The 26389-nt window shown below is 44.8% G+C and overlaps 1 protein-coding gene across 1 annotated transcript; it reads right to left on the bottom strand.

The window, feature by feature from the left end:
* Nucleotides 1-7290: 7290 nt before the first annotated feature.
* scarf2 (scavenger receptor class F, member 2) lies at nt 7291-25759 on the bottom strand. Its single transcript, XM_080852024.1, has 11 exons — nt 25028-25759; nt 22159-22217; nt 21954-22055; nt 21176-21695; nt 20619-20837; nt 20313-20441; nt 18992-19095; nt 17067-17181; nt 16556-16680; nt 12960-13112; nt 7291-11096 (listed from the first exon to the last, which is right to left on the bottom strand). Exons 1-11 carry the CDS (start codon nt 25180-25182, stop codon nt 9931-9933), a joined length of 2847 nt encoding a protein of 948 aa, XP_080708150.1. The 5' UTR covers nt 25183-25759; the 3' UTR covers nt 7291-9930.
* Between the last annotated feature and the right edge of the window lie 630 nt (nt 25760-26389).

Below are 26389 nucleotides of genomic sequence, written 5' to 3'. Positions count from 1 at the left end.
GCTGGAGGTTAGCGCTCTAGCTGTGTGTTACTGTGTCAGCAGCTGCTTTGTGGTTTGAGGCTTTACCTGAGCAGAGGGCAGATAAGGAGGGCTGATGGGCGGGTGGGGTGGGGGTGGGGGGGAGGGGGTGGATGGTGATAGCACCACGTCGCCCCAAGTGTGGCAGTGCATTTGTCACCCTGCCATTGGCCCACATCTCTGAATACGGAACAGGATTTTGTTTTTCGAAACCAAATCTGCCAGTGCTGTCAGTTTCAATGTAAATGCAATTGACTGTACACAGGATATTTAATGTAGTGTTACATTTATCAGTTAACAGTTTACAAATGTGTTATACCCCCTAATGAAAAACTGTTCTCCTCGCTTTTTTGCTTGGTTCTACGCAGTCCTTGAAAGTGTCTGTGCCGCATGTTGATTTTCCCACACCCGTGTTGATGAATAACTTGTGCTGACAGCCTTTTGTTTTAGCACAAATTTGAATCATGGTCCAACTCCTTGGAGTATTTGCTCACAGCTGCATTCTAGCCCCAAATAACAGGGGTGACATTAAGACGGATACTGTATCAAAAAGCGCATGAAACGACACCCACAGGTTTGATCCCTATTAGAAACATCTGATTTCTGAGTAGCACATGTTAACAGTCTTCAGTGCTGTCTCAACTGTCTACTTGCATCATAGCTACGTCAGTTCATTCCTTTGTAGAATGACTTTCCGAGCCTCAGAAGTATGCTGTGTGTACTCAATCAATACCAACATCATGCCCTTATGGCTTCGGAACCGGTCAATACCAGAACTAATAAGCACTGTCAGCTCTTTTGAAAAGGTCAAGGATATCCTGCAACATACACAGCAAACGCTTTTCTTGTTCTATACTTCGATAAAAATAAATCTCTGAATGCCACGCATTGTGTCATGTGTGTATCCAGCCCTACTGCAAATAAACAGTGCTCTGACAACCACCACTGTACAACCAGATTGGGTTGCTCCTCTCCTTTGTCATTTCACCAAACATTGACTTGCTTTAAAGTGGTTCCACACTGGGATCCGCAACCTGCATTATGCAGAGTTCGGTTCCGTGGTTAGAGTTGAAATGTTCCTGTAGCGTGTTGGTAATGACCGCAGATTAATGGGAGGTCTGGGCCTAAGAGCGCCCGTTGAATTAGGAGACAGGAGTGTATTTACACTGGGTCACCCTCAGAGGGCGATAATGTCTAAGTCTATATTTATTGGCAGTGCGGCGGCCGAAATGTACTTCCAAATGCTAGCCACAGACAATTATGCTTCCAACTAAAATAAACCATTCCCGATAGGAATGCTGCAGAAAAACCATCCCTTTCTGTATTTTCCAGGCAAAGCCGGAGCCCCGGCGTTCACACTCTGGACGACGTGTGCAAGCGATGATGTGTCAGATGACAAAGAGCTCTCCATTTTAAACAGACCCAGTTACTCTGCAAATCTACAGTCCAAACACAAAGGCTCCGTGCGGTTCGTTCGGAAAATTGGTGCACATGTTTAATGCAGCGGGCTCTGTTTTATCTGCATGTTCATCTGGAAAAGGAAACCTTGACCCGTTGAAAAGTGGGAAAACATCAAAAAGGAGTGTGTGTGCCTGGCTGCACGTACAGTTTGTATTGGTGTGTGCACATCTATGAGTGGCAGGGTCCAGATAGCCTAATAGCCTATAACATGTTTCCAAGTCAACACTTCCTCTCCGAAACTAAACGGGAAAAGGAGAGAATGAAAGAGGAAGCACAATTAATCCTAAAAATACTAGAACAGTCATATGTGGGTATGACCTCACCACGGCAGAAACATCCTATTTTCTCCCCCAGATTTCTGAAGCTTATGTTCTTTAAGGGATGCTGAAAATCTCACAAAGGCCAATATTACTCCAAAACAAACAGGGAGTCAGAGATCTAATGCACGCTGATATACCAACATCTATCCTAGACATCCTCTCCAGAAGACAAACACATTGATCCTGTGCATATCCCACCTGTCGCTTTCATGAGAGCTACTCTACCCAAACAAAGCCACATATCCTTGGACAGAGATCAGACGTCTTGTTTTTATGGCGGTCCTCCTTCCCCCCCCCCCCCCCTCTCTCTCTCACCCTTGCTTCCTCTCTCCTGTGATGGAACCCCTGATCCAGCACCGGCTCCCAGCATGCTGTCCACACGCACAATGAAAGAAACGGAAGCACTCTTGTTTTTTTCCCTGCCTGGTTCCACCGGATCTCCAGGCCTCGTCTTCAGTTTCTCAGCCCTCGGCAGTCAGCTCGTAGCATCCTTGGCCCAGAACGTGTCCGATTCACAAACAAGCCCTGTGTGAGTCCGCATCCACATCCGCATCCACAGGTCTCCAGGAGTCCGCAGCCACGGCCAGTGTCATTGCAGGGACATGGGCCATACTGATAACCCAATCAGCTCAGAGTCAGCGCAGTGTCATGGTCTATCAGGGAATTGAGTTAGCTTGTTGCATCTGTAGCAGGCTGGCCATGGGTGGCGCTCACAGATTTCACATAGTGGCTGGGGCCGAAGCAGCTTCAACATGGATTTTTATTTACATCTGTCTTGCTGCTCTTTGTTTTGTACTAGGTCATATAATTAACAGTACTACATTGATACCCCATTTGGTAAATGTCTATTGACATAATGAGGGAACAAATTTGAAGCAGTCAAAACTGTAGTTTGTAGATATTAAGCTCATGCAGTGTGAAATGAGATTATAGCACAGGAACCAATACCCCTTTTGAAAACACCCTGTCAACATCTTTGTTCAAAATGTATTTGAGGGAATAAATCTGAAAGATGTTTACAGAAGCAATTAAGACCCCACATCACATAGGCCACATATGACCACAATATTTTTTTTCAACATGGTGCAATAATTGGTCCAGTGTGATTCATGAAAATATTGCTCTCTCAGTGACATAAATGCAGTAGCTCAGACATAGTCCATATGTTTAACTGCTACTTAACATCCCACACACTTAGTCATAATGCTTTTACGTGACAGAGTAAAGAGTCTCTGAACAAGAGATTAACCTTCATTTGATAGTTTTTTTTGAGGTTTCAACTACCCAGATTGTATTGTTTCTGATCCCCAAAAGGATTTCATCATGAATGTGAGCTGGTTAGGAATATGGTTTATGGGTATGCTACCATATCAACATACTATTCCTCCATTCCAATAACTGTTAGAGGCACTTCAGTCCAAAAAAATCTAGCATTGAATTTCAGTTCTGTCTCAAGAATTTCTGCGAAAACTCTGGACTGAACTTTTTTGCCGGAAAAAATGCAGAAACTCTATCTTCTCACTGGAATTCACTAGAGCGCAGCAGCACGGGCCATTTTGCAAAGTTTGCCCCTAGAAGACGGCAACCGGGCCCAGTGTTTACACCTTTGAAGATTGGAGGAAATTGAATCGCCTGTGACATCATGCCGGATGCAGGAGGACTTTAATGCTCAATGTCCAGGCACTGACCACATCACAGCTCCGTAGGGGCAAACAGGCTACCACTGCAGCTCCCCTCTCTAATCTGTCTCTAGCTAATGGGAAACACATGGCCGCCCGTAATGGCGGCAGAGCGAGCGGGGCCTCTGCCACATGCACACCACAACCGTGCTTGCTTGGCTCCGGCTTGTTGAGGCGGCCATCCGGCTTGCTCCAGATTCGTAGAGGAGACTACAGCAACTATCACCTGGAGTAATGAGAAATGGATGGGTTGTACTATTATTACAAAATGAGACTCAGGGATGCAGGTCAAGAAGACCAATCATTTAAAATGGTTACTGTTCACTCATGTGTTAATGTTTGATGCATGATACTGATAAAATCATGACATTTAAGCTATTCTTCATGTTGGTTTTGAAATGTAACAATGAGCAGATTCAGTGACGGGGAACCGTTCTATTCTTCCTTTGAGTGTGGAGAGAGAAAGAGAGAGAGGGAGAGAGAGAGAGGGAGAGAGAGAGAGAGAGAGAGAGAGAGAGAGAGAGAGAGAGAGAGAGAGAGGAGTCCTCAGCCTGCCTTTGGAGTATGTGAAAACTGAAACCTGGAGCCAACGCTCTGCTTCCTTCCTCTACACAGAGAGAAAGAGGGAAGAGGGGGGAGGACAGAGTCAGAGAGAAGGAGAGGAAGAGAAGGATGAGAAAAATCGAGAAAAAAAGGGAGGGGGCTGTCTAGGAAAAGGGAGAGAAAACTTGAGAGGGAGAAAAAGAGAGAGAGAGAGAGAGAGAGAGTTTGACCTGTTTTCCATTAGACCCAGATCCTCTTTAATAAACTCGCTACAGAATTATGCTGACAAAGGGGAAAAAAGCACTGCAATTTAGAGGTGCAGACAACAGTCACCCAAACCTGATTATCCGCCTCTAAAGCGTAATAATAACGATAGGAGATTATTCCATAGTCAAAATATAGAGGGGGGCTTGGATACGCTTTCCAGCGCTTAACCTATCCAATACAATATTGGGGTTCAAGAAAAATAAGTTATATAAGCTATTCATTTCTGTTGACTCCCGTTCCATGTTGCACAGCAGAGCTTTTCATGCTTGAGTGTGAAGTAGTCTTGGGTGGTGATGCTGAACTTTGGCTTTAGTACCGTTTAGAATGAGCTTGGCAACTGCATTATATTGGATTGGTCAGTCTTAAATCATGGTATGAATAGCCTAAACGTCGCTTGAAATAATATGATTCTGTAGATTCGTGATTGCATAGCCATTTCCTGGGTTGAAAACTGACCTCAGCATTTTGTGGTTTACTTCAAGGAGAAGAGCCAAATGCTTTTCCAGTAAATGTGGTTTTATGGCAATGGTATGCATAAGCATATTGGGATGTTTAGCCAAGATAATATAGGGCAATAGTGCGGAATAACATGCTTTTGACTTGAATGCAACAACGTTCGATCCATTAAAAAGGCAGAAACAAACCAAAATGACCCATGACTTTGCAGCTATAAACGGACCAAAAACTCTTCACAACAAAAGCAGAAGCTCAGGCTCAGGACTAACTGGCCGTCAGCAAGGGTGCTAAAAGACTGAGATGTGAGTTTATCCTTTATGTGTCATGTTACTGTAGAATGCAATTTAAAACTATCCTTCTTTTCCTTGTGGGAAGAAGTTTAAATTTACTTGCGGGTGGAAGTTTAAGTTCCGACCATAAGATCCTGATTTAGTTTGTGACTCTTAAGGGATCTTCTATAGAAAACTCAAACCTTCGAATTTCCTCCACAGTCCATCGTCTGGAGTTTCACACTGAACACTCCGACAGCACAGCAATCATGAGGTAAACTAAACGTACCAGGGTTGTTTTCATGTAATTACTTTATCCAATTGTTGGTATTTGTTGGTAAATAAATCTCGAAGTAACAGCAACAAATAATTATAATTACAATAAACACAAGGTCCTTTCAAGTGAAAATTTATCCATGCTTCTTTCTGCTTTGCATTGCAGAAAATATTTGTCTTTTTTTCCTTCACTCATAAATTTCTTTTCCTCCACATTTTTTTTCTTCCTCCTGGAGCTGAAATAGCTACCAGATGTGGATGCAATCTGTTCCCGTTGCCATAACAACAAGGGGATCTGAATAGGCCTGTGGCCCTGGGTTTTGTTGGCGGGATTACAGGTCCCAGTCTTAAGATCTGGTTGTTTCTGTAGAACTGGCACTTGATTATGGGCCAAACTTTGAGAATATGTTTGGACTGGCAGTCAACATGTCATTTCATCCCCTCCCCCCAACCCCTACTCAACTGCTGCTCACGATTCTCCCTCCCCCTCTTTCCACAAACAACCTCCTCCTGCCATATCTGGAAGTTATCATGTATAGCCCCGGTGTTTGTCTTCTTAATACCCGCTACAATTCATACAACCCCACTTGATATCACCTACTTTTTGTATTGTGGTGATGTGAGTCCATCGAAGTTGAATGAAATGGAGGAAAATACTAAGCTTTGTCTGAACACCCAAAGTCTACTGAAAACAATGTGCATTCCTGGCTAAAGCACATACATAACTTGTGCAGAGCATAATGTAAGCAGACCCAACGGACAAATTTACTCTGTGCAACTCAACAGTGCTCCAGTTGCTACCACCTTAAAAGCAATTCACTGATTTCAGTGCTCCAGAACTATCCGCAGATCATCCCCATTGTGAAACAGGGCTCTGCACACAGGTTCTGCAGTGGTTGTGCAAAAGGTCTGCTGGGTCGTCGACCACTGCATCCCACATGGCCAGCTCTTGCGGCTGCAGCCTCATGCAACATTTGTGGTCTTTGTTTAGTCTATGTCAAACCCTGAAGAAAAAAAAATCTGACCCCCCCTCCCCCTTTAAAAAAAAGAAACGAAAAGACAGCCATGTAAGTGGGGCGCCATGGCTGCAGAGCCAGCCCAAAAGTCTCAGCCCCCGAAAAAACCTCCCCTCCTCTCTGGATTCAATTACAGGTCACATGATCTGCATGCGCCTGCGAGGGCACTGGGCTGCTGTTGCGGCTCCCGCTGCTGCTGCTGCTGTTAGCCGCTTGCTGGCTGGTGACCGTGCCCCCTTGTCCCCCCTCCGAGTGAGGGAGAACAAATATGTGGCGCATGATGCATTAACTGCAGGGTCCCTGCGCACAGACCCCTGACTGTTCCCCTCATGAAAGGCCGCCTTGTCCCTGAAGTGGAGGCCGGCCGTGGCTCGATCTTCCTTTGATGATCCTGTGTGTGACCGTGTGCTAAACCTCACTCTAGAGACACAGAGGAGAAAAGCAAGAGAACAGGAGAGCTGGAGAGAGAAAGAGACAGAGAGAGAGATGGCGCTGTAGGATCCTCTACTGCTCACACTCTGTAATAGGTCCAATCAGCTACATGTTTTGTTTTATTTTCATGAAGTTACTTAGGAACAACACATCTTCAAGAAGGACACACAAAAGTTATTGAATTACAGATACTGTTTTTGTAGGAAGAGTGTTAGAGAGAGAGAGAGAGAGAGATGTTGTTGCAGGAGAGAGAAGAGAGGTGGTTTGAAAGAGGCTGCAGGGAGGGTTACCAAACCAAACCGGAAGCTGTGAAATATCAATTACAGCTCGAAGGAGCTCAGCTGGGAAGTAGGGAGCCACGCAGAGCTGTGTGCTCTGACCATCAGTGTGTAGGTGATCTCATCATATGAATTTCGATCACAGCCCCTGGCCATGACCTACATGCATCAGTAATCATGACTTAACAACGAGTTCTACCTACACAACAAAAAATAGCAGAAACGGCTTTCCAATGTAACCAACTGCACCATTAACAAGGTGTGAGTAAGTCCAATTGCTAAACATTTCATTTTATTTTCTTGAAGTAACTGAGGAACAACACATTTACAAGAAGGACACACTGTAAAATGGAAAGTAATGATGTTAACACACCCAAGGTTACTGGTAATACTGAACGGCTTACTTTTGTTGTGCCGGTAAAGCAGCTGGGCCAGTTGGAAATGTCATAAGATTCTCTTTTCTTGTTTCGAGTAAAACCTCAGTCCTCAAAATCTCATATCGGACTTCCAAACATTTACAATCGAGCATGTTTTCACATAGACATTTGTGCAAAATCATGTATAACTGGTCTTGTCGGAGTGAGTTATTTGAAAAAGGCAGTTTTAAATAAATGCAGTGGACCATTAGGAAAGTGAGATATGAAATGACTCATTTATCATTTATCTCTGCTTCATGCAGTTCATTGTCCAAGGAACAAGAATCTCCACAGAAAAATGACAAAAATAATCTCACAACCACTAAAACGTCTCGAGTATACTGTAAAATCATATTCAATTTTTGTACCTGATGTTTATATATAAAATGAAGAAACAAAACAAAAAGAAATAAAGAAAAATGAAAGCCAGTTCATTTAACGTTAAAATAACATGAGATAGCAAAAAAATCACATAAGCACAGCTTACAGACATAGACAAAATATTATTACAAAATATTTTAACGTAGAAAAATAACCATTATAAAGACTAAATAATTGTACCATTATAGAAAACAGTTGTAACCATAGTAACAACAATTTTTTTCCTTTACATCCTAAGCACGTGGTCGTTATATCATACTGCTGTCTGTACAAACTGACTCACTCTTACTATTTCATTCGGACGATGCAAAAGACATTATTAAACACCTAAATACATTGCATCAAAACTCAAAAAGCCTCCAGTTTTCTTCTAGTTTATTCTATGTATTTGATTCTAGTCCTCAATTTAATAGAAAGGGTATTCCTGGTCTCGGAATAACCCACAAGTGCTTGTTAGGCCCATAACTCTGAACATGGTGTGTTGTTCCATAATTACATAGTATGATAGACTGAGGGGAGACAATATGCGCAGGAAACCGCTCCGAGGAGACAGTCATCGTCTAAGCATGCACGTGGCCGGCATTCGAGAGATGGTGCACTCGTACCATTCGGTGTCATCTCTTGCATAGGAAACAGTAACAATATTAACATCAATACCTGGGTTTTGAACAGTTTTGGCAGTTGTACAGACATATTTGACCTTTGATGTTATTACTACCTTATGCCGACACAATGAAAGATACATTTTTGAGAATCAGTGGTTCAAGTGAACAAGCTAAATAACAGGGCATATAGATGAGTAGAACACATGAAATCACTGGCTTTGAGCCTGTCCTTCACTATTATTATGAACAAAGTCATACCTTTAGTCATATCTTTACGCATGTGTGTGTGTGTGTGTGTGTGTCAGTGTGTTTGTGGGGGGAAATGGGAATGTGATTTACAGAAAAATGCCACCCTTGGTTGAGTAATAGCAACCACAGTTGAAGAATTCTGGAACCGCCACAGTAATGCTATCTCAACACCACCAGTCTTTTAGATAGGCTAGCACAGGACCGTCACACACAGTCAGTCTCAGCTTGAAGAGGAAAGGGCACTTTTGACTAAAACCTTACACCGCTCGAGGGCACATCTTGTGATAATTCTAAGGCACTTTACTCTTAAACTGCAAGGTCCAGAGTTCCAGTGTGGCTCAGTTGATTGCACTGCCTTGGCACAGACCGCCGTACGTTAGAGTTTGACAGAAAGGTTATTTTTCACATCTCCTTATGCAAGGCATCATGTGGTCTGAGGGGAGCTTGACAGTGGTATCATGATGGGCCTGGGCTCTCAGTTCAGTAGGGCCATACTGAAGCATGATTTATCACAATTAAATTGCAGTGTGCTCTTTGACCTAAAGAAAATTAAATGCCAATCATGGGTGAAGCTACCATTTTGGGGACGACAGAGAGCTAACCTCAAGCCCCAAAGGTTGTTCGTCTCGCTAAAGACTGTAATTATGGAGCCAAATAAGTTTCAAAGTCCCAGTATTAGCCAAACTTTCTTGTTGTAAATACATATGGTCTATAGATTACAACACATGGAATTTAACCCTATATATGTTGAATATGATCAGAATCTGGATTGGGCAAAGTCAAATGTGTCTGCATTACCAGTACCGTCTTTGAATAGGCTGGAAGCTGATAAACAAAATCTTGAAATACTTTGTTTTGCACAAACCACCTTGAAAGTGCTGGATATTGCAGAACTCAACAAAACATAAGACTTATGCCACTGTCTTTGAACACAGATCAATAACATACCTTGTATAATAGGAGAGTACAGAATATGCTAAAAGAACTGCTTATAGTTTGCATACACTTGAATTTATAACATAAAACCAAGCTTATAACATTACCTCAAAACCCATGTACATATTAATACTATATGGTAAAGCATTCCTCTTTGTACTCTTGACTCTGCCTCGAGAGTAATGTTTGCCTCAGGTATGTCCTGGACATTGAAAAAAAAATCTTGTTTTGTGTTCGTTTACTTGAACACTATAACAGTCATCTGTTACTAATGAGAAAAAAATGGCCTGTGTGGTTCATTGAGCAGCTCAATTGAGACTCAACAGCACTAATTGTTTTTCACTACTTGAGGCGGCATGATAGCGGTCTTTGGAGTGGTTTTGATCTCGGCATCAGGGGGGTTACCCTCCTTGCCTTTCTTCCTGGGGGGCTTTTTGATGGGGGTCTTCTTGGGCGTTGAGTCCCCTGACACCTCGACAGTCTTAGAGCCGTTCATGCTCGGCTGTTTGTCCGGGACCCGGGCCTCTGGGACCTCTGCTGAGTCCGTCACGGGCCCCACCATCTTGTGCAGGCTGCCGGTGGTAGGCAGCAGGGGCTTGGTGGAGCCTTGCTGTGCCCCGCCGACCGTGCGCTTGGCCTTCTGGGGCGGGGTGGGCTTTTCACGCTGCGCCTGCGGAGTGGATAGCCCGTTGGTCTTGACCCCCACCAGGCCATCGTTGCGGTTGATGGACTGGGTCTTCTCCTTCAGCTGGGCGGCCAGCAGGGTGGCAGCCTCTGAGTTCATGTGTGGGTGCATGATTTTGGGGCTCTTGGGCGGCTCCTTTGGGGCCTCCTCCTTGGGAGCCTTCTTCTCCGAGTGGAAGTTGCTGATCTTCTTCAGAGCGTTCTGCACCACTCCATTGATGTGCTCCCTGTGTTCCTCAGCCGTGCGGCCCTTGTGAGGTTTGCCCTTGCTGGGGGAGTCCCCCCCTCCCTCGGTGACTTTGCCCTCCTGGCTCTTCTTGTCTTTGGTCTTCCCCGACTTCTCCCTGCTCCTCTGCTTCTCACCACCCTCTGACGATCCTCTCTTCTTCTCGCTGGGCGGGGTCTCCCCCTTCCCTTTCTCTGGTTGGTTGGTTCCCACTGCGCTGTGGATCCAGGAGACCTTGGGTTTGGTGGAGGGATCAGGAGGCCGGGGTTTGGTCCTCTCGGGAGACGGAGGCTTGCCGTTCCCTTTAACCTCCCCTGCGCTGCTGTCCTCGTCCTCCTTAGACTGCTTGGAGAGGCGGGCGATGCAGGCATAGAGGGCCACACCGGTCGACTCGGAGCCACTGGTGGAGCCCTCGCTGTCTGTGGACTTGAGCAGAGGCTGATCGCTGCCGTCACCGGCGCCTTGCTTGGTTGGAGTGGTCTCTTTGAGGGACGTGTATTCGCCAGCATCTTCCTCGCTGGACGCCACTGTGCTTTCTGCTACCGGGGCGGGACTACTCTTCTCATTGCTATCGCCACAGGTCTCTGTGGAACGAGAGGAAAAAATTATCACATGAAGAAACAGGTAACTGAAGAGCCATTAAAAGGAGAGATTTCAAATGCAGACTTTTTCACAGTGGTTTTGTCATATCAGCAGGGGTGTTTCTTCTGATACAGCATACAAGTGGAAATAATAACACTAATCTGTTCAAGTACTGCAGGTCTATTAAATGGGCATTTTCGTCAATTAACTCACAGCTATGTCAGACTTTATCAACATGGTGATAACAGAAAAATGGATGCCTCTGAAATTAATGTAATTAATTTGTCATTTGTTCTGCTTAATTAGGATTGATATGTTGGATAATATCAGAGACACATGCAATTAGTTCCAATGACTGTAGCTGAGATAATGCTTCACTGAGGCACGAGTCAATGGTTTCATTTATAAGACACAAAATGGCAGAAAGTCATAACAAAGAAGCATAACTCTGATCCTGAGCACAGAAGCACCACAGGGGTATGTCCCCAGCCCACTCTACTCCCTCTTTAAACATGACTGTCCCCCCCTCCAATATCATTGCCAAATTTGCCAATGACACCACCAACAAAGTTGGACTAATCGCAAACAAGCAACAATGAAACAGCCTACTGGGAGGAGGTTTGACACCTGGCTGAGGGGTGTTCCCATGACAGATGATCATAGATTTCAGAAGATCAAGGTGAATTGAGCACTCTGCCCTCTGCATAGGAGGGGAGGAGGTAGAGAGGGTGGAACACTTCAAATTCCTGGTAGTCTACATCACGGCCAATCTCACGTGGTCCGCAAACGTCTCTCCCGAGGGGGAAGAGGGCCCAGCAGAGATTATAGCTAGAACAGTCCCACCTCCCACAGTGGATCCTGGTGACCTTCTACCGTGCCACCACTGAGAGCCTCCTGCTCTACTGCTGCACAGTGTGGTACGACTGGAGAGATGAGTGGGGAAGGTGGTCAGCAGGTCACTACACTACCATCTCTAAAGGACATTTACACTGGCCGACTACAGCTGAATCATACAATATCTAAGCCATCCTGGACATTATCTGTTCAACACTTTCCCCTCTGGAAGAAGTTAAAGGACCATCAATTGCAATAACAACAAATAAAAACAGCTTCTTTCCAAAAGCTTTAACCTCTGTTTTCCCTCCACTGCCAAAGACCCTCCCAACACACATACCTTCACATTCATTAAGCACTAAGCATTTTATGGACCTACTAACTCATAATGCACATACGGCAGTTTTTTACCCCATATGCTGTTACCTCTCACTCTGTCTCTACCCACTACTGTATTTTTTGTATATTTAAGGCCACTTCTATTGTTTTAATCATTAATTGTTGTACATTTGTTATAATTGTTTTGGTTTTATTACTGTCTTCTTGCGCTGCTCACTGCTTAAGATTTAGATTAGATTGTTAGGTTAGATGCCATTAGAACAATCTAATCTAAAGCAAAACAGAAGTAACATAAATGAAGCAACAGGCTAAATACAAATAAATGAAGAAGGAAAGAAAGAAAGAAAGAAAGACAGAAAGAAAAGGCAAGGACTGTTCTGAAAACACTAGTCCCCCCCTCCCTATAATTTACTCAATGACTCATGGCTTGGCCCTGTGCCACGTGCTGACTTTACCATCCATGCCATTTCCTGTTTGTATATTCAAGCACACACAGGACACAGGGTTTGAGGCCATGGCCTATCACAAGCTCGATCTGGCTCTATGATGGTATCCCTTAAAGTAGGTCATGCCATAATTGCTTTGAAACTTCAACCCACCCGTCCTGATAGCCCCGATAACTTGGTCGAATGCTAACAACAATAACAAAAAAGTGCTATCTCTGCGCATTAAGCCTTCCCATTGGCACTCACCTTCGTGTGGGATGCAGTACACTGGGCCGTCCTCACTGGTCTCAAAGGACGAGAGGGATTCCTGGTCGGACCAGGAGGGGGAGTGCGGCTCGACCTCGGACGGGGGCTCGATGAAGCTGCAGTTGAAGGTGTTCTCTGGATCGTGGTGAGCTACTACACGGTTGAACCAAGGGGGGAAAAAGGAAACAAGGAAAAAAAGAAAGTAAACAAACCCAGGGTTAGGGGGTCAGATAGTGTAAGCCCAAAGAAGACTTGCTACATTCTTAGTGAAACAATGCCTCTTTCAAACCTGACCTTTTTACGTGCTACCGATAACAGTTTAGAATTTTAGTCACCGAGAGACTGTGACAAGTAGCTTTAGTGGAGTGAAGTCAGCCTGTAATCAAGGTGCCATCATTGGAGAGCTGGGCTAAGAGCGGCAGCCTGTGCCTCCCAAGAGGCTGCTGAGTGCTCTCTCTCTCTTACTGCCTAATGTAGGTCACAGCTTTTTCGCCCGGGTGAAAGCTATTTCCTCATGCTTAATGTTAGGGCTTGCTGCTGGCCTGCAGAATGGGGACGGCTGTGGGATGCCTGTGGTTGAGGAGCGTCTTAATCCCCACTGAGATCAGGAGAGGAGAAGAGGCAACTTTTGACATCAGCTGCTTTGCAGCGTTATTGCGCGTGACTCCAGCTGTCCCGCTCTCCGCTAAAACGTGTCAAAGGACACCGCCTCTCCCTGTAACCGAACTGGACATTGCTCTCCTGAGGGCAAAACTACAAAGAAGCAGTTGTGACAAACAGTGTCCTTGTCTTATGGTGGGTTAAACTGAGTGAGGAAAAGAGAATAATTGTCATTTAATTATTCTTTCATAAGTACAACAAGTGTTCATTAAAGGACCAATTAGCAAGTAGTGATAAGTCTCTGCATTTGTTTTTTTGAAAGACTTTTTGACAACCTAATTGATAGCATTTGAATAACAGTGACCCATCTTCAGCAAACAGCAATGACGGCATGACAAGAGGCAAAGAACACAGTCAGCGTCTTTGTTCCGTTGGGTATAAGAGCACTAGACAACTGGTGCCCCATAAAGAGGATCCAGACAGGGCGCTTGGAGAGGAGCGCCATTTGGAGCGCCATTGGGAGCCCAACCCCTCACTGTGGCCTATACACAAAGGCACATTTTTGGCCAGCCAAAACTACATAGTCGAATGCCCCCATTTCCACCCCAGCTGCTTGGGACAGCAGGTGGCCCCAAGTCCCCTAGCAGTTTTTATGGTATGGGGGGGGCGGGGGGTTAGTAGAGAAGGTAGATTGAAGCCTTTCAAAATCACAGTAAGACTGTCCCTTTGTGCATCTGGAGAACATTTGGATGGGGTCAGCTATTTTGGTGCAGAGGGAAAACTAATTACTCAGGAAAACATTGACTAACTTTCAGACAATGTGAGTCATCTTGTTTCAAATGAGGATGAGATTCATGAGCTTGAGATTCAAGCTATGAGTCATAAAGACAATATGCTTACCCTAGGGTACAGTTGAACTGTGTGTGTGTGTGTACTGTTTGTGTGTGAGTGTGAGTGTGTCTGTGTGTGTGTGTATGTGTGTGTGTGTGTGTGTGTGTGTGTGTGTGTGTGTGTGTGTCGCATTAGTATGTGGGGGAGGGGGCATGTTTTCGCCTTTTGTCTTCTACATGTTTTAGAACTGGTGCCACATTGAACTAAACACTGGTCTGACTCAAGCTGGACACTTCCTGTTTCAAGCTTCTCATTTCTTGCTCCTAAGAAGTAACCCCCTCTCTTTCTGTGGAATGCACAGGTCTTAGGTGTCCCTCAGAGAGTAGAGTTACACAGAAGAGGAGTGCTAGACTTCAGTGCAGCGGGTGGCCAATGAGACGAGCCACGCAGCATGCTCTGAACAGGAAATGGGGGTGTGTGGGGGGCGGTGGGTGTAGAGTTAGAGTGAGCGAGAGAGTGTGTACGAGAGACAGAGGGAGAGAGAGAGAGATAGAGTTTGTACGAGAGAGAGGGAGAGAGAGTGTGTGTGTGTGTAAGAGAGAGAGAGAGAGAGAGAAAGACTCTCCTCTTCAGTCAAATGTTTTTCAGAAGACGAAACATTGCATGTGGCAAATTTCAACGGCAATTCCAGTTTCGTTCTGGACCGTTCGTGAAGGAGAATGTGTTCGGGTAGCTCTGTGTCATGAGATCTCGGCTGATTTGTTATCGGGGTCGTGCTGACGTTATGGGATTTCTTGCTTTGTGACATGTGGATGAAAGAGCTTGTTTGTCTGAGACGCTGACTGTTTGACCCCCTTACAAAAATTCGTTTTTTATTGCCCCAACATGGTGCTTATTTGCTTTCTACTCGACAGCTTTTGTAACCTTAAGTATTTTATTAAGGCAACAAACAAGCACTGCAATTCGAATTCTGTTCTGCACTGCCATGCCAAGGACATCTTTTCACCGAAGGGGCCTATGCTTCAGCATAGTGAAAAAACACAAGCCTCCCTATACTTAACCACTCCCTAAATATACACTGCACAATAACTGCAACATAACGAAAATATTCAGTGAGATGCACAATGGTCTCGTTAAAAAAATCATGTAATTTCTTAGAGGGTGTGGTGCCAATAAAACTAGATCTGGGCTTAAAGAAGAATTACACAGGCACAACCCCACTAGGCTTTTTGTCCTGATATATCGCTGAAGAGCAAAACAGCTGAGGCAAATGTAACTGGGAGAGCTTGAACAGATTAAAATGTGCCACCTGGAACTGAATGTATTCCAGCTACACTATGCTACCCCTGGATTCAAGATCTGAAAGTATGTTAAAAAGCGGTGCGCATATAAGAGCTACATTACCCTCTGCCCCCTCTCAACGTAAGCGAAATGCCTTGTGTCTGACATTTGCTGATTAAACATTCTGAACTTAAACCATTTTTTTTTTCACACCAGCTTTTTGGCATTGCAGATGTATTTTACAGACAGGTTCAAACCAAAAACCAAACACTCAGACAGGCTGCAAATGTGACTCTGCCCCCCCCCCCCCCCACCACCCCCAACCCCCTCCAATACTAAAGAGGGATCTGGCAAGCACGAGCCCTGCAACCACACAGCCTCCTTAGAGAGCAGGAGCACCAGGCCCCCGACACAGTGTAGCCTTTGATAAAGGATCTCCAAGCACTCTACCCCCCGGTCCAGAGGTGGTTTAATAAGGACTGGGAGGGAGAAAAAAAAGAAGAAAAACGACAGAGGGAAGGGAAAAAAAACGACTGTGTTTAAGACTGAAATAATATGAGCACATGGCATTCGTGAGAGCCAAGAATAATAATATGGCCTTCGACCAGTGCATGCCTTTCCGATGAAACGCCATAGACATTAGGTAGCCGCAGTACACTTTTCAACTTTATCCATGGGCTCAGGTTTATTTCCGAAGGAGCCTACCGTAACGGTGCGACTCTGTCTGCCTGTAATTTATCGTGCGGGTACACACACTCTGACGTTCTGCTGGTGACAGGTAAACACTGGACTTTGTCACTCTTGTAAACACCATAAACACAACAGACAGGGTTACTGTGCTGGGGCCTTTTGGCAGCCGTGTGTGTGTGTGAGTTTGGACATACCGACGACTTTGGGCAGCTTCTGTCGACGTAATGGAATCCGCGGCAGCTTGGTGCTGATTCGGCTGAAGCGACCGCAGAGGAGACGCTTGGCTTTCTTGCTGCTGGTGGAATTATCCTGGTCTGGGCTGGGAAAGAGAGATGTGTTGAAGAAAAAAGAAAAAGAAGAAAAAAGGACCAGTTTAACTTCAGCATCAAGGCTCGGCGTTACGCAATAAGCCACAGAGTGCACTGTTAACCATAGTGCATTATATTACAATGAAACTCAATGCTCTCATGCACTCTTTCCTTCCTTCTCTCTCTCTCTCTATTTCTCTCTCTCTCTGTCACACACACACACATACACACACTTTGACTTCAGTCTGGTAAAGAAAAGCACACATAACATAGAGACTAGAGAGAGACACATGTCTCCCTGTCAATCCATCAGAAAATCGATGGAATCATGTTGCCACCCTTCACGGCTGGTAAACAACACTTTCCCGGCACTTTTCCCCTGTCGCCTGTCACTCACTTGATGTCACCTTTGTTGTGGCAGAGGCAGCAGCAGCCGAGCAGGCAGAGGAGGAGCACTAGGAGGAAGGCCACCAGCGACCCGGCCGCAATCACTCCCATCCGCTGGTTGGGCTCTGAAAAAAATAACAGAGGGTGTGCCAATCTGCTCCCAAGACTGCCAGTCACACACTGCCAGTCTGCTCCACACACAAACTTATGCCAACAAACCCTCTTGGGCTCCGTCACTTGGGTTTTGTGGTACCGTACAAAGTTTTCCTCTCGTATACGTATAGTACCTGGAGTTAACGACCCAACATAAAACCTTAGGAGACTTTTAATACCTGTTGTCTTAGTAATAAAGAGTAAGGATTGCTGTTGTGCTGTGATGGCACAAACAACAAGACTGTCTGAATTTGACATTGTCTTTTTTTTCTGAATGAGTTAGCAGGGGGAAATGAAGGGAACAGATCCCCCTAAATAACATGCCTCCGGTTAAATAGCGCATGACTGACCCCTCGGCCCCCAATTTAATGGGCAGTGTTTGCTTTTTTCTGTTTGAGAATGTGCTTTTTTTTACTTGTGTGTTTGTGTGTGTTACCATTCATGCTTTTGCCTGGAGACAGATGTGTGTGTGCATGTGTGAGTCTGTGAGAGAGAGTGTTGGGGACATGAGTGCGTTCTCTGTGTCCACAGCTGTATGAGGAACAGGGGGAGAGGTTTTGGGGGGGTTTGTGGAGTGGTTGGGGGATTCAGTGACATCACCACCTCCTGACATGAGCACTGCTGCGCTGAAACCTCTGCTGATCCTGTTCCCCTCAGGATCCCTTTTCCCTTCCTGCAGTCTCTCTCTCCATGCTACCCCCACCACACATGCACACACACACACACACACACACACACACACACACACACACCGGGGCCAGCGCAGGCTCTTAGCCAACAAACACAGCCGTAAAAATAAGACACCGGTCTGGAAACGCCATCAGGCCTCTCTGTGTTAAACCTCGGCTAGAGTCTGCTACAGTGACCTACATACACAAAGACACACCAGACAATGTGTGTCACCAGTTACAACTGTATTTCTCTCCAATCGCAGACTTTGTAAACACCAGACAGAGTTTTAGTCTTCTGTTTTTTTTTCTTTTTCTTTTTGGAAAGAGCTTGAAATTGTTTTTTTAGGTCACAGCGGGGAATTGTATGGTTGGGTGGAGAGAAAGGATCTTCAGTCAGCGTTTTGGGGAGAACTGTTGTAACAACATGCTGCTTGGTGTATCTGGTACCTCAGTTCTTGCCATGTCCTCTTTTCCCATATTCTCGCAGACAAAATTCATCACAAAAACATGGAGGGGAGGGTTTCCAACCAAACAAGTATCAAGAGACACTACCGCAAGCTTAGGACTGAAGGACAGTGTAACTGAACCAACATGTTAAATGTGACAATGCATTCTAATAGCCCTTGTGTTGAATTTGTAGCATTTTAATTATGATGTACTGAACATGCTAGTGGTATTGGTTGGAGAGAAGCCATTGGCATGCCTCACCACAGAATATAAGTAATGTATTTATGTCTGTTTATGGTTCCCATAGCAGCTTGACCACTCTGTCTCGGCATGACCATTACGTCTTTTAAGCGACTGTCAAGTAGAGAGCCAAACAGGAAGTGATGTCAGTAATAGCAAACAGCAAACTTGACTGTTTCGCAGAACTCTCCCATCTTGCTACAGCGGAGGCTTCTGCCTTAATAGTTTTAACCTTCTGCACAGGATAACCAACACTACCTTCCTATTCTCTGACACAATGGAACAAACAAGCAAGGAGAGGGAGCAATTAGGGCCGTCACAACAACACACAAGAATGTTTCAAAGCTATTTCCCATACAGGTTCCACAGCAGTGATGTAATGTGTGACCCATTCATCTTCAGCCATGAATGTTGTTTTCCTTACGCAGATTGCAGGCTCCGGACACAGGATCGCAGTTCTTGTCATGGCACGGGCAGGTCTGGGCACAGTTCACTCCATACTGGCCGAAGTCACAGGTGAGGTTACAGCTGAGAAGAGGGGCAAAGGGCAACAAGAGGGGGCTTTTGAATGATGATGTGAATATAGATGGAGTTGTAATGCAAGTAAAAGGGGAGGAACCAGCCACTCTTGAATCAAAGCAGCACACTGAGCTGACACACCAGAAGTACTGAATAATACCATGCATATATTATTTTTTTCCACCCTTTGATCTTGCATGTGGAAAGGTGCACAATGTGAAAACATTATAAAAATATTACTTTGATGAAAAGATAAAAGGCTCAAAATGTCTGAATCATGAACTTTTTGTATTTTTAAGGGTTTTTAGTTTTCAAACTCATCTTGACAAGAGATGAAATCAGCTGAAACTAAATCATCAACACAACAAATAGTAATGTAACATTCATGCTATTGGACAAATACCAATCACACATTTTAATGTAGAAAGTGCTTACACTTTATGTTTCAATTAACTGAAAACGTGTACAGTTTCCAAAAGAGACTGGGAAGTCTTCTAAACTCAGTGTTGTGGCATATTTGTGCTCACTTGTATCTACAGAATGGGCCTTTTACAGCTATGTAAACCAGCTGGTTGCGACCAATAGGTCGTTAACAGGAGGTAAACAAAAAAGCAGAGCTGGTAATGTACTCTCTTTAATCTGTAGGTCTAAGTTGGTGTCAGTTGGTGTTAGTGCCAGTATGTCCAATCACCGATGTGGTTATGGGTCTGTCCCTTCCTCATGGTAGTGGCGCACATCAGTCATATCCTCATCAGTAGAGTTTGCCTAAGTATCCACACATCAGTCATATCCTCATCAGTAGAGTTTGCCTAAGTAGCCACACATCAGTCATATCCTCATCGGTAGAGTATGCCTAAGTAGCCACACATCAGTCATATCCTCATCAGTAGAGTATGCCTAAGTATCCACACATCAGGGGATTCCCAGGGAAACTACTGATGACTACTTGCCACCTATTTCATGACTAGGGAGACTAGGGATTTCTTGTTCTAGTCTAAGGAAAGCAAGCACACATTAGACTGGTTTTGGGTTGGCCACAGTACGGCTGACTACATTCTTAAACCTCAAAAGCACATTAGGCATGGCATTAAACGGGGCGATTTGGCATTCAAGTGCAAAGTACTATTTCCTGGGAATTTATTAGGTGAAATTTCAGTGACAAAATATGGAGCCCAGACTTAAGAGAGAGTAATGAACAAGCTTAAAAGAGAATAACGGCAACTCACTAAGTCCCATGAAAGCCTGGATCACACAGGCACTCCCCGGTGGCAAAGTGACACTCCCCATTAAAACAGTGGCTGCAGTCGTTCTCACATCTGTCGCCATAGGTGCCATTGGGACAGCGCACCTCACAGCTGCAGGAGAGGAAGGACACAAAGAAAGCTTGTAAACAGGCCTTTGTTGTGTCACTGCCTATACACAATTTCTGGTTCTGTCAGTATTTCATTTGACTGGTGGATTTTCATAGCGCTTCTAACTGACCAAAAAATGCCATTACAGATTGTAACAGTGACAATAACGAGCAGTTGTACCGATCTCCGATCCAGCCGGGATTACAGTGAGAGCATTTGCCATCGATGCGACTGCAGAAATGGCCATCTTTACATGGTGGGCACTCGTCCTTGCAGTTCTCCCCGAAATAGCCAGGGGCACACATCAGGTCACACTTGGTGCCATTCCAGCCTCGCTCACAGGTGACGCAGCGACCCTCGGTCACTTTGCAGGGCTGCTGCCCTTTGCAGTGGCCACACCTGAGAAAGGGGCCATATTGGTGTAAATGGGAGGAGGTACATTCCTCTGTTTGCTGATGTTTTTCTCCATGGCATGACAACACAAATAATAACACATGTAAACATGACACAAATCCATTGGTTCTTGGCAGCTAACAATGGTGATGTGATGTAGGTGTTACAGAATAGTGATAGAATTTATATTTACCATTATAGAATCATGCAACGTCCTATAAAAAACACTCAATCTGATCTAGGCTCAACACTAAAGATAAACATTTACAGGAGGTAAAATAACTGTCCTGAGTTAAACTGCGTCCTTTGCAAGTATTTTTTGCTTCCCCAGTTCTTGCTCTCACCTGTTCCTGCAGTTCTGTCCGTAGAACCCGGCTGGGCATGGCTCTCTGCAAAATTTGCCCCGGTAGCCTGGTTTGCAGGTGCACGAGCCATCGGCCTGGTTGCACTTGCCGTGCACGCACTGGCAGTAGCGCTCACAGTGCTGTCCCCACAACCGCTCCCGGCACTGGCACCGGCCTGTGAACTGCTCGCACGGACTGCCATTGCACGCACACTGGGTGTTGCAGCTGCGCCCGTACCAGCCCGGTTGGCAGATGCAGCGGCCAGTGGCCTGGTCGCACACCGAGTTGATGGCGCAGTAGCAGCTGTTGGCACACTGTGGCCCCCAGAAGCCTGCATGGCATGTACACTTGCCCGTCTCCTGGTCGCACTTGCCCTTCTGGCAAGCACAGGGCTTCTCGCAGTTGGACCCCCAGCGGTTGGGGTTGCACGTGCATTTGCCCGTCACATCGTCGCACTTCCCGTTAGGGTAACACGTGCACTTCCCTTTGCAGTCTGGACCCCAAAATTGGGTGGGGCACTCTGGGAAAAAACAAAAATCAACAGATGCTTTTAAGCCAGCTGACACTCCTGGCATTTCCACAAAGGCAAGCAGTAGGTGCTTTTTGTCATAGCTCAGAAGGAACACGTTGGTAAACACGTCCAAGTGCTTTTTTATCTCTCTTGTGTTTTGATTTCATAGTGTATTGTGTGTGGATACGTGAGTGGTCTTGAATCTAAATAATTCATCAGTAAGGCTGTCTGAGAGAGTGCATGAAAGTTCAGAAAGTGTTTGCTTACTAGTATCACAGCTGGCTCCGAAATATCCATGTCGACAGCGGCATTCGTTGGGCCTGACGCACACCTCGTTCTCTTTACAAGTGAAATTGCCCTCACAAAGAGCTGAGGGGCAAAAATATGTAATCGAAACAAGACAGCGGTCAACACAGTGCAACTTCAAAAGCATCAAGAAATAGCACAGTCAACAAAGGGGGCAGATACGTACGTATGGAGCATTCTTCTCTTAACTGTGCCCATCCACTGCAGCACACAGACTCGGATGACCTGGATAAGAGAATAGATGATCAGTCACAGAAGGGAGTGAGGGGAACAGATGCACACAGAGCTGTGCGGCTTGCAAGTTTATATCACTCCCATCCCACTCCCCTGTTTGATCCGGGGCGCTTGTGTTGGTTTGTGAGGCTTACAGCACATACTCGGGACGTCTGCCTGCCACCTGTGACATTTCTTCTAACTTGCATATCACAGATGCTTTACAAACGCGTCTCCCGGGCGCTGAATCATCGAATACACACACACACACACACACACACACACACACACAGACACACAAACAATAACACATGTGTCTGCGTTTGGTTTTTCCACCAAACAGGCTCTTTGAAACATTAACCCATGGAGGTTATGGAACTCAACACATCTATGCGAGGAATGGAATGACTAGCTGCTGTAGGAGAGGCCGTGGTTGGGGCGCGATTAGCTCTCTGCAGGCTTTGTGTTAGTGGGAGACGGAGCGACGGCAGCATTTTGACAAAACCCAGACTGCTTGCTTTTTTTATCTCATGGGTACATTCTCTCTCTATTGAGATACATGGCACACTATAAAGTCCACATGCTTCCTCCCTCCCCTCTAAAGAATTTGACCTCCGCCGGTCGCCCTCTACACTTCTGTTTCCTCGGGAGCATGACCCCAGCTTTCTGCCCACACCCCCACCCCCTCCAAAACAGTTTGTTTTCCTCTGGTTTCTCCCCCTCTCTCCTCTTAACAGGGGTGTATACAACCACAGCTTCGATTCCTCTGCTTCATTAAAACAGATCACTCCAATGTCATAGGGGCTGGTTCTTTTCATAGCTTATGAGGGCCACTGTGATATGGAGGCCTGGGAAAGCGATTTATTATCTACATTCAGTTGTTTGGCGTCCAAAGCAGGTAAGGTAAGGTCCCCTTTTTTGTCAGTATGATTCTCCCTGGGAACCAAACCACCACCAACAGTAACATTGTAAGCACTTTCTTCTGCTAGTTGACCTGCAAAGGCACACATTTACAAAGCAGGAATAATTCATATACAGTCTTGTGATGACAGTTTTTTTCAATGTTTGAGTTCACAAACAGATGGCCTTATGTTAGTGAAGAACAACACCGCTGTGGTTGGAGTTAACACCCCTGGGTGTATGTTTTGTGTGTGCGCACATGATCCATGTGTGCTGCATTAACTTACACTGTAATAAAAAAAATCTTCCTAATGAGAACCACCATTTAAAAAGCTGAGGCTGTCAAAATGTTTATGTCTACAAAAGGGGGCAGAACAAGGGTGGTCTGAAAATAACTTTTCAATGGCAAGGCCATGATGCCCGCTATAGCTGTGATAAAAAAGGGATCACTTCATTGTGGAATGAATAATGCAACCCAAAAAAATAAATAGAGTAGCCATTCAACATTCAACGCTGTATGTGTGACCTTGCAAAACTAAAGACTATTTAGTGACTACAGTTCTGAAAGGAAAAATCTGTATAACTAAGATAAATGTTTGGTGACTTTCCTGTCACGTCCTACACTGAATGAACTGGGCAAATGGAGAAAAGAAGCCACATAAATGGAAAATGAAGTCAGGGAGATTTAAAATTGATAGTGAGCTATTTCCTGTCAGGGATTAAGATCATGGTGGGTGGCGCCATGTTTTTTTTTCCTCCATCTCCATTCTTGACATGGCTTTCAAACTGGGAGTGCTGACACTGTAGCGACAGTTGAGCTGTTGTTAACACCCCCCCCCCCCCCCCCAACAGTTGGAGGTCTATTTACAAAACTGTTCAGCTTGAGTGTATAAAATTAAATCTAAATGCGATATTATTGGTTCATTAACAGGGTCAACATTCTTCATATTATCCCTTTACAACCCTAGACTCAACTGTCCTTTAGGTCTGTTATCAAAACACTGTTGGGCTAAACATGGATAGTGTCCAACTGCACTCAAAATGTCCTGTTTACATAACACAATAGTATGGCCTCCTAAGTCATGTGAATTACATGTTTTTTTTTATCAAATCTCACAGCATATAAACTGTGCAATACCTGTCAAAGAGTTACATAATTTCCCCGTTTTCACCTTCCACATCAAAGCCAAACCCCTGAGTTTCTCGACCACACTCTTGACAAACTTTCTGGATTTATTGGCAATGGCTGAGCTACATACACACACACACACACACACACACACACACACATTTAGAGAGAGTGAGAGACCTGTCACTGCTTACACTGATGATCCTCAGTTGTACAGGAATAGGTGCAAACCAATCTTAGCAAAGGACAGAGACAGAGTCTAACAACATCCCTGAAGACCCTACACTCTACCGCAGAAGCAGAAAACGAAACATTTTTATTTATATTCTAAATTGATGGTCGAAGACCTGTGCCACGACTTCAGGCAGCGGCCTAGAATAATGACGCCCCCTAGAGGATACTTTTCACGGACTGATGTCCAGATGTGAACATCTGGGTTGCTGCTGAAAAGATTGGCAGTATATAAATTAGTTCTATCTTGCACCAACGTGCTGTATTTGTACTATACATTTTTTCTTGCGGTCAGTTTCATTAACAAACCACCGCGTTTGAGATAAGAAGTGCTTAACAGATGTTGTAAACACAAAAAAGGCATTGCATAATACTCTGGTACATGTTAGTCAAACCGTTAGTTTTTTTGCTTTACATAACAACCAAGACTAGTCTGTTATGTAGACATAATCTGGGAAGAGTCTAAGAGGTGCGACACAAATAAAAACTACAGCATCCGTGATAACTTTCCCCAACAGGGTGAACCATTAGTCCATGCATTGCTCTACTTGGTTACACTTACCCTGGCGTTTTGCATACATTCCTACCCTTAGGATTGAGTTCTTGGCTGAAAATCGGAGAAATGAACAAAAACAACACCACGGCAACTGTAAAAATACTTTTCAGTTCCATTGTACAAGAAACAGCATCCTTCCATGCGCCTCTTTTGTCAACCATTCCTTCCAATTAGAAACAAGAAATGTTAACTGATCTTTTTTGCGACCCTCTGTCTTTCTGGGAATAAAACGTACAATCACACACGTCAGACAAAACGTTCATTTGAGTTTCACTTCTCAGAAAGTATTATCCAAGTTCTTCGAAAACAGAAGAAGATATGACGACCGTCTACGCCATGAACGATTAGTGCGAGAGGGTGTAGCAACACCAATCCACAGAGAAGAGGGCGCACAAAAGTTATAAAACCCCAAAGTTTTACTCGTTGCTTCGTTTCCACTTCAGCAAGCGACTCCACCACTGGAATCGTACTCCAATCATTTGTAAAGGCAACAATGGATAAAGACTTAATCCTTAAAAACTATCCATTAATAGTTTTGCTGGTGTTAAAAAGCTGGAAACGGGAGCCCGTCTTCTTGCGACTTTTTTCAAGATAGGTAGTGATCCAGTAGTTCATTGGAAAATATTGTACATTTGACCAGACATAGGTATATTATAGACCCTCATTTTCTGAGCGGAAACGGGAGGCGTAAAAATGAATCGTTATGCGTTTGCTTTTTCGTCGCGCTCATTTTCAGGAGTGGCAGAGGGAAATTCCTGATTAGTTACCCTATCCTTGGCCCTGGCTATAGGGAATTAAGTAAGCTTGACTTTCGTGCGCAACAGTTGATTTCTCGGTCTGATGCCACTGAACGACTGCTACAGGGTGGGTGTGCCATAGAAAAGACGCTGCTTTTTCTTCCCAACACAAGACTCCCTCATACCCATGCCCCCAAACACTTTCAGCGCGTAGTCAGGTAGGCAGAGAGAACAAATCTGTTTTGAAATAAGAAAAATGTAAGAGACCTTCACAGAATGCATATTTTTGATAGTGGGCCCAACGTAATTCTAGAATATGACTATTAAACCATTTAGGCCTTCAAGGTAAATGTAAATGATAAGAAAGACAACGGCTCCCCCCGCTGTCTCCTTGAGTGAACTTTCAAAACCTCGATGACGATTAACATTGGGTCAAAAGATGGACAGTAGGGTGAACAGTAATACAGGAAAAATGATTTCGCCGTGTGAAGTTGAAACATTTCATGATTAATTTGTTTTGCAGCCAGCATTGTTAATATACGCTAGGCTACAAGTAGGCTTCTAAACATCTCATGAAATCCTCATTGTGTGACTGACGACTGAAGTTCTCTGTAATCTCAATCAAGTTGAC

This window comes from Sprattus sprattus (assembly GCF_963457725.1).
Source record: "Sprattus sprattus genome assembly, chromosome: 15".
Taxonomy (NCBI): domain Eukaryota; kingdom Metazoa; phylum Chordata; class Actinopteri; order Clupeiformes; family Clupeidae; genus Sprattus; species Sprattus sprattus.
This window is presented reverse-complemented; position numbering and strand designations above follow the sequence as displayed.

What these genes read in the sequence shown, in the direction of transcription:
- scarf2 (XM_080852024.1), bottom strand. Translation starts at nt 25,182, where the DNA reads ATGGTTGACAAAAGAGGCGCATGGAAGGATGCTGTTTCTTGTACAATG. An exon ending in CCAGGCTTTCATGGGACTTA is followed by an intron (nt 19,096 to 20,312) that starts GTGAGTTGCCGT and finishes CCCTCTTCTCAG; the next exon opens with CTGTAACCTCACCTGTGACT. An exon ending in CACAACAAAGGTGACATCAA is followed by an intron (nt 16,681 to 17,066) that starts GTGAGTGACAGG and finishes TCTCTTTCCCAG; the next exon opens with CCCAGACCAGGATAATTCCA.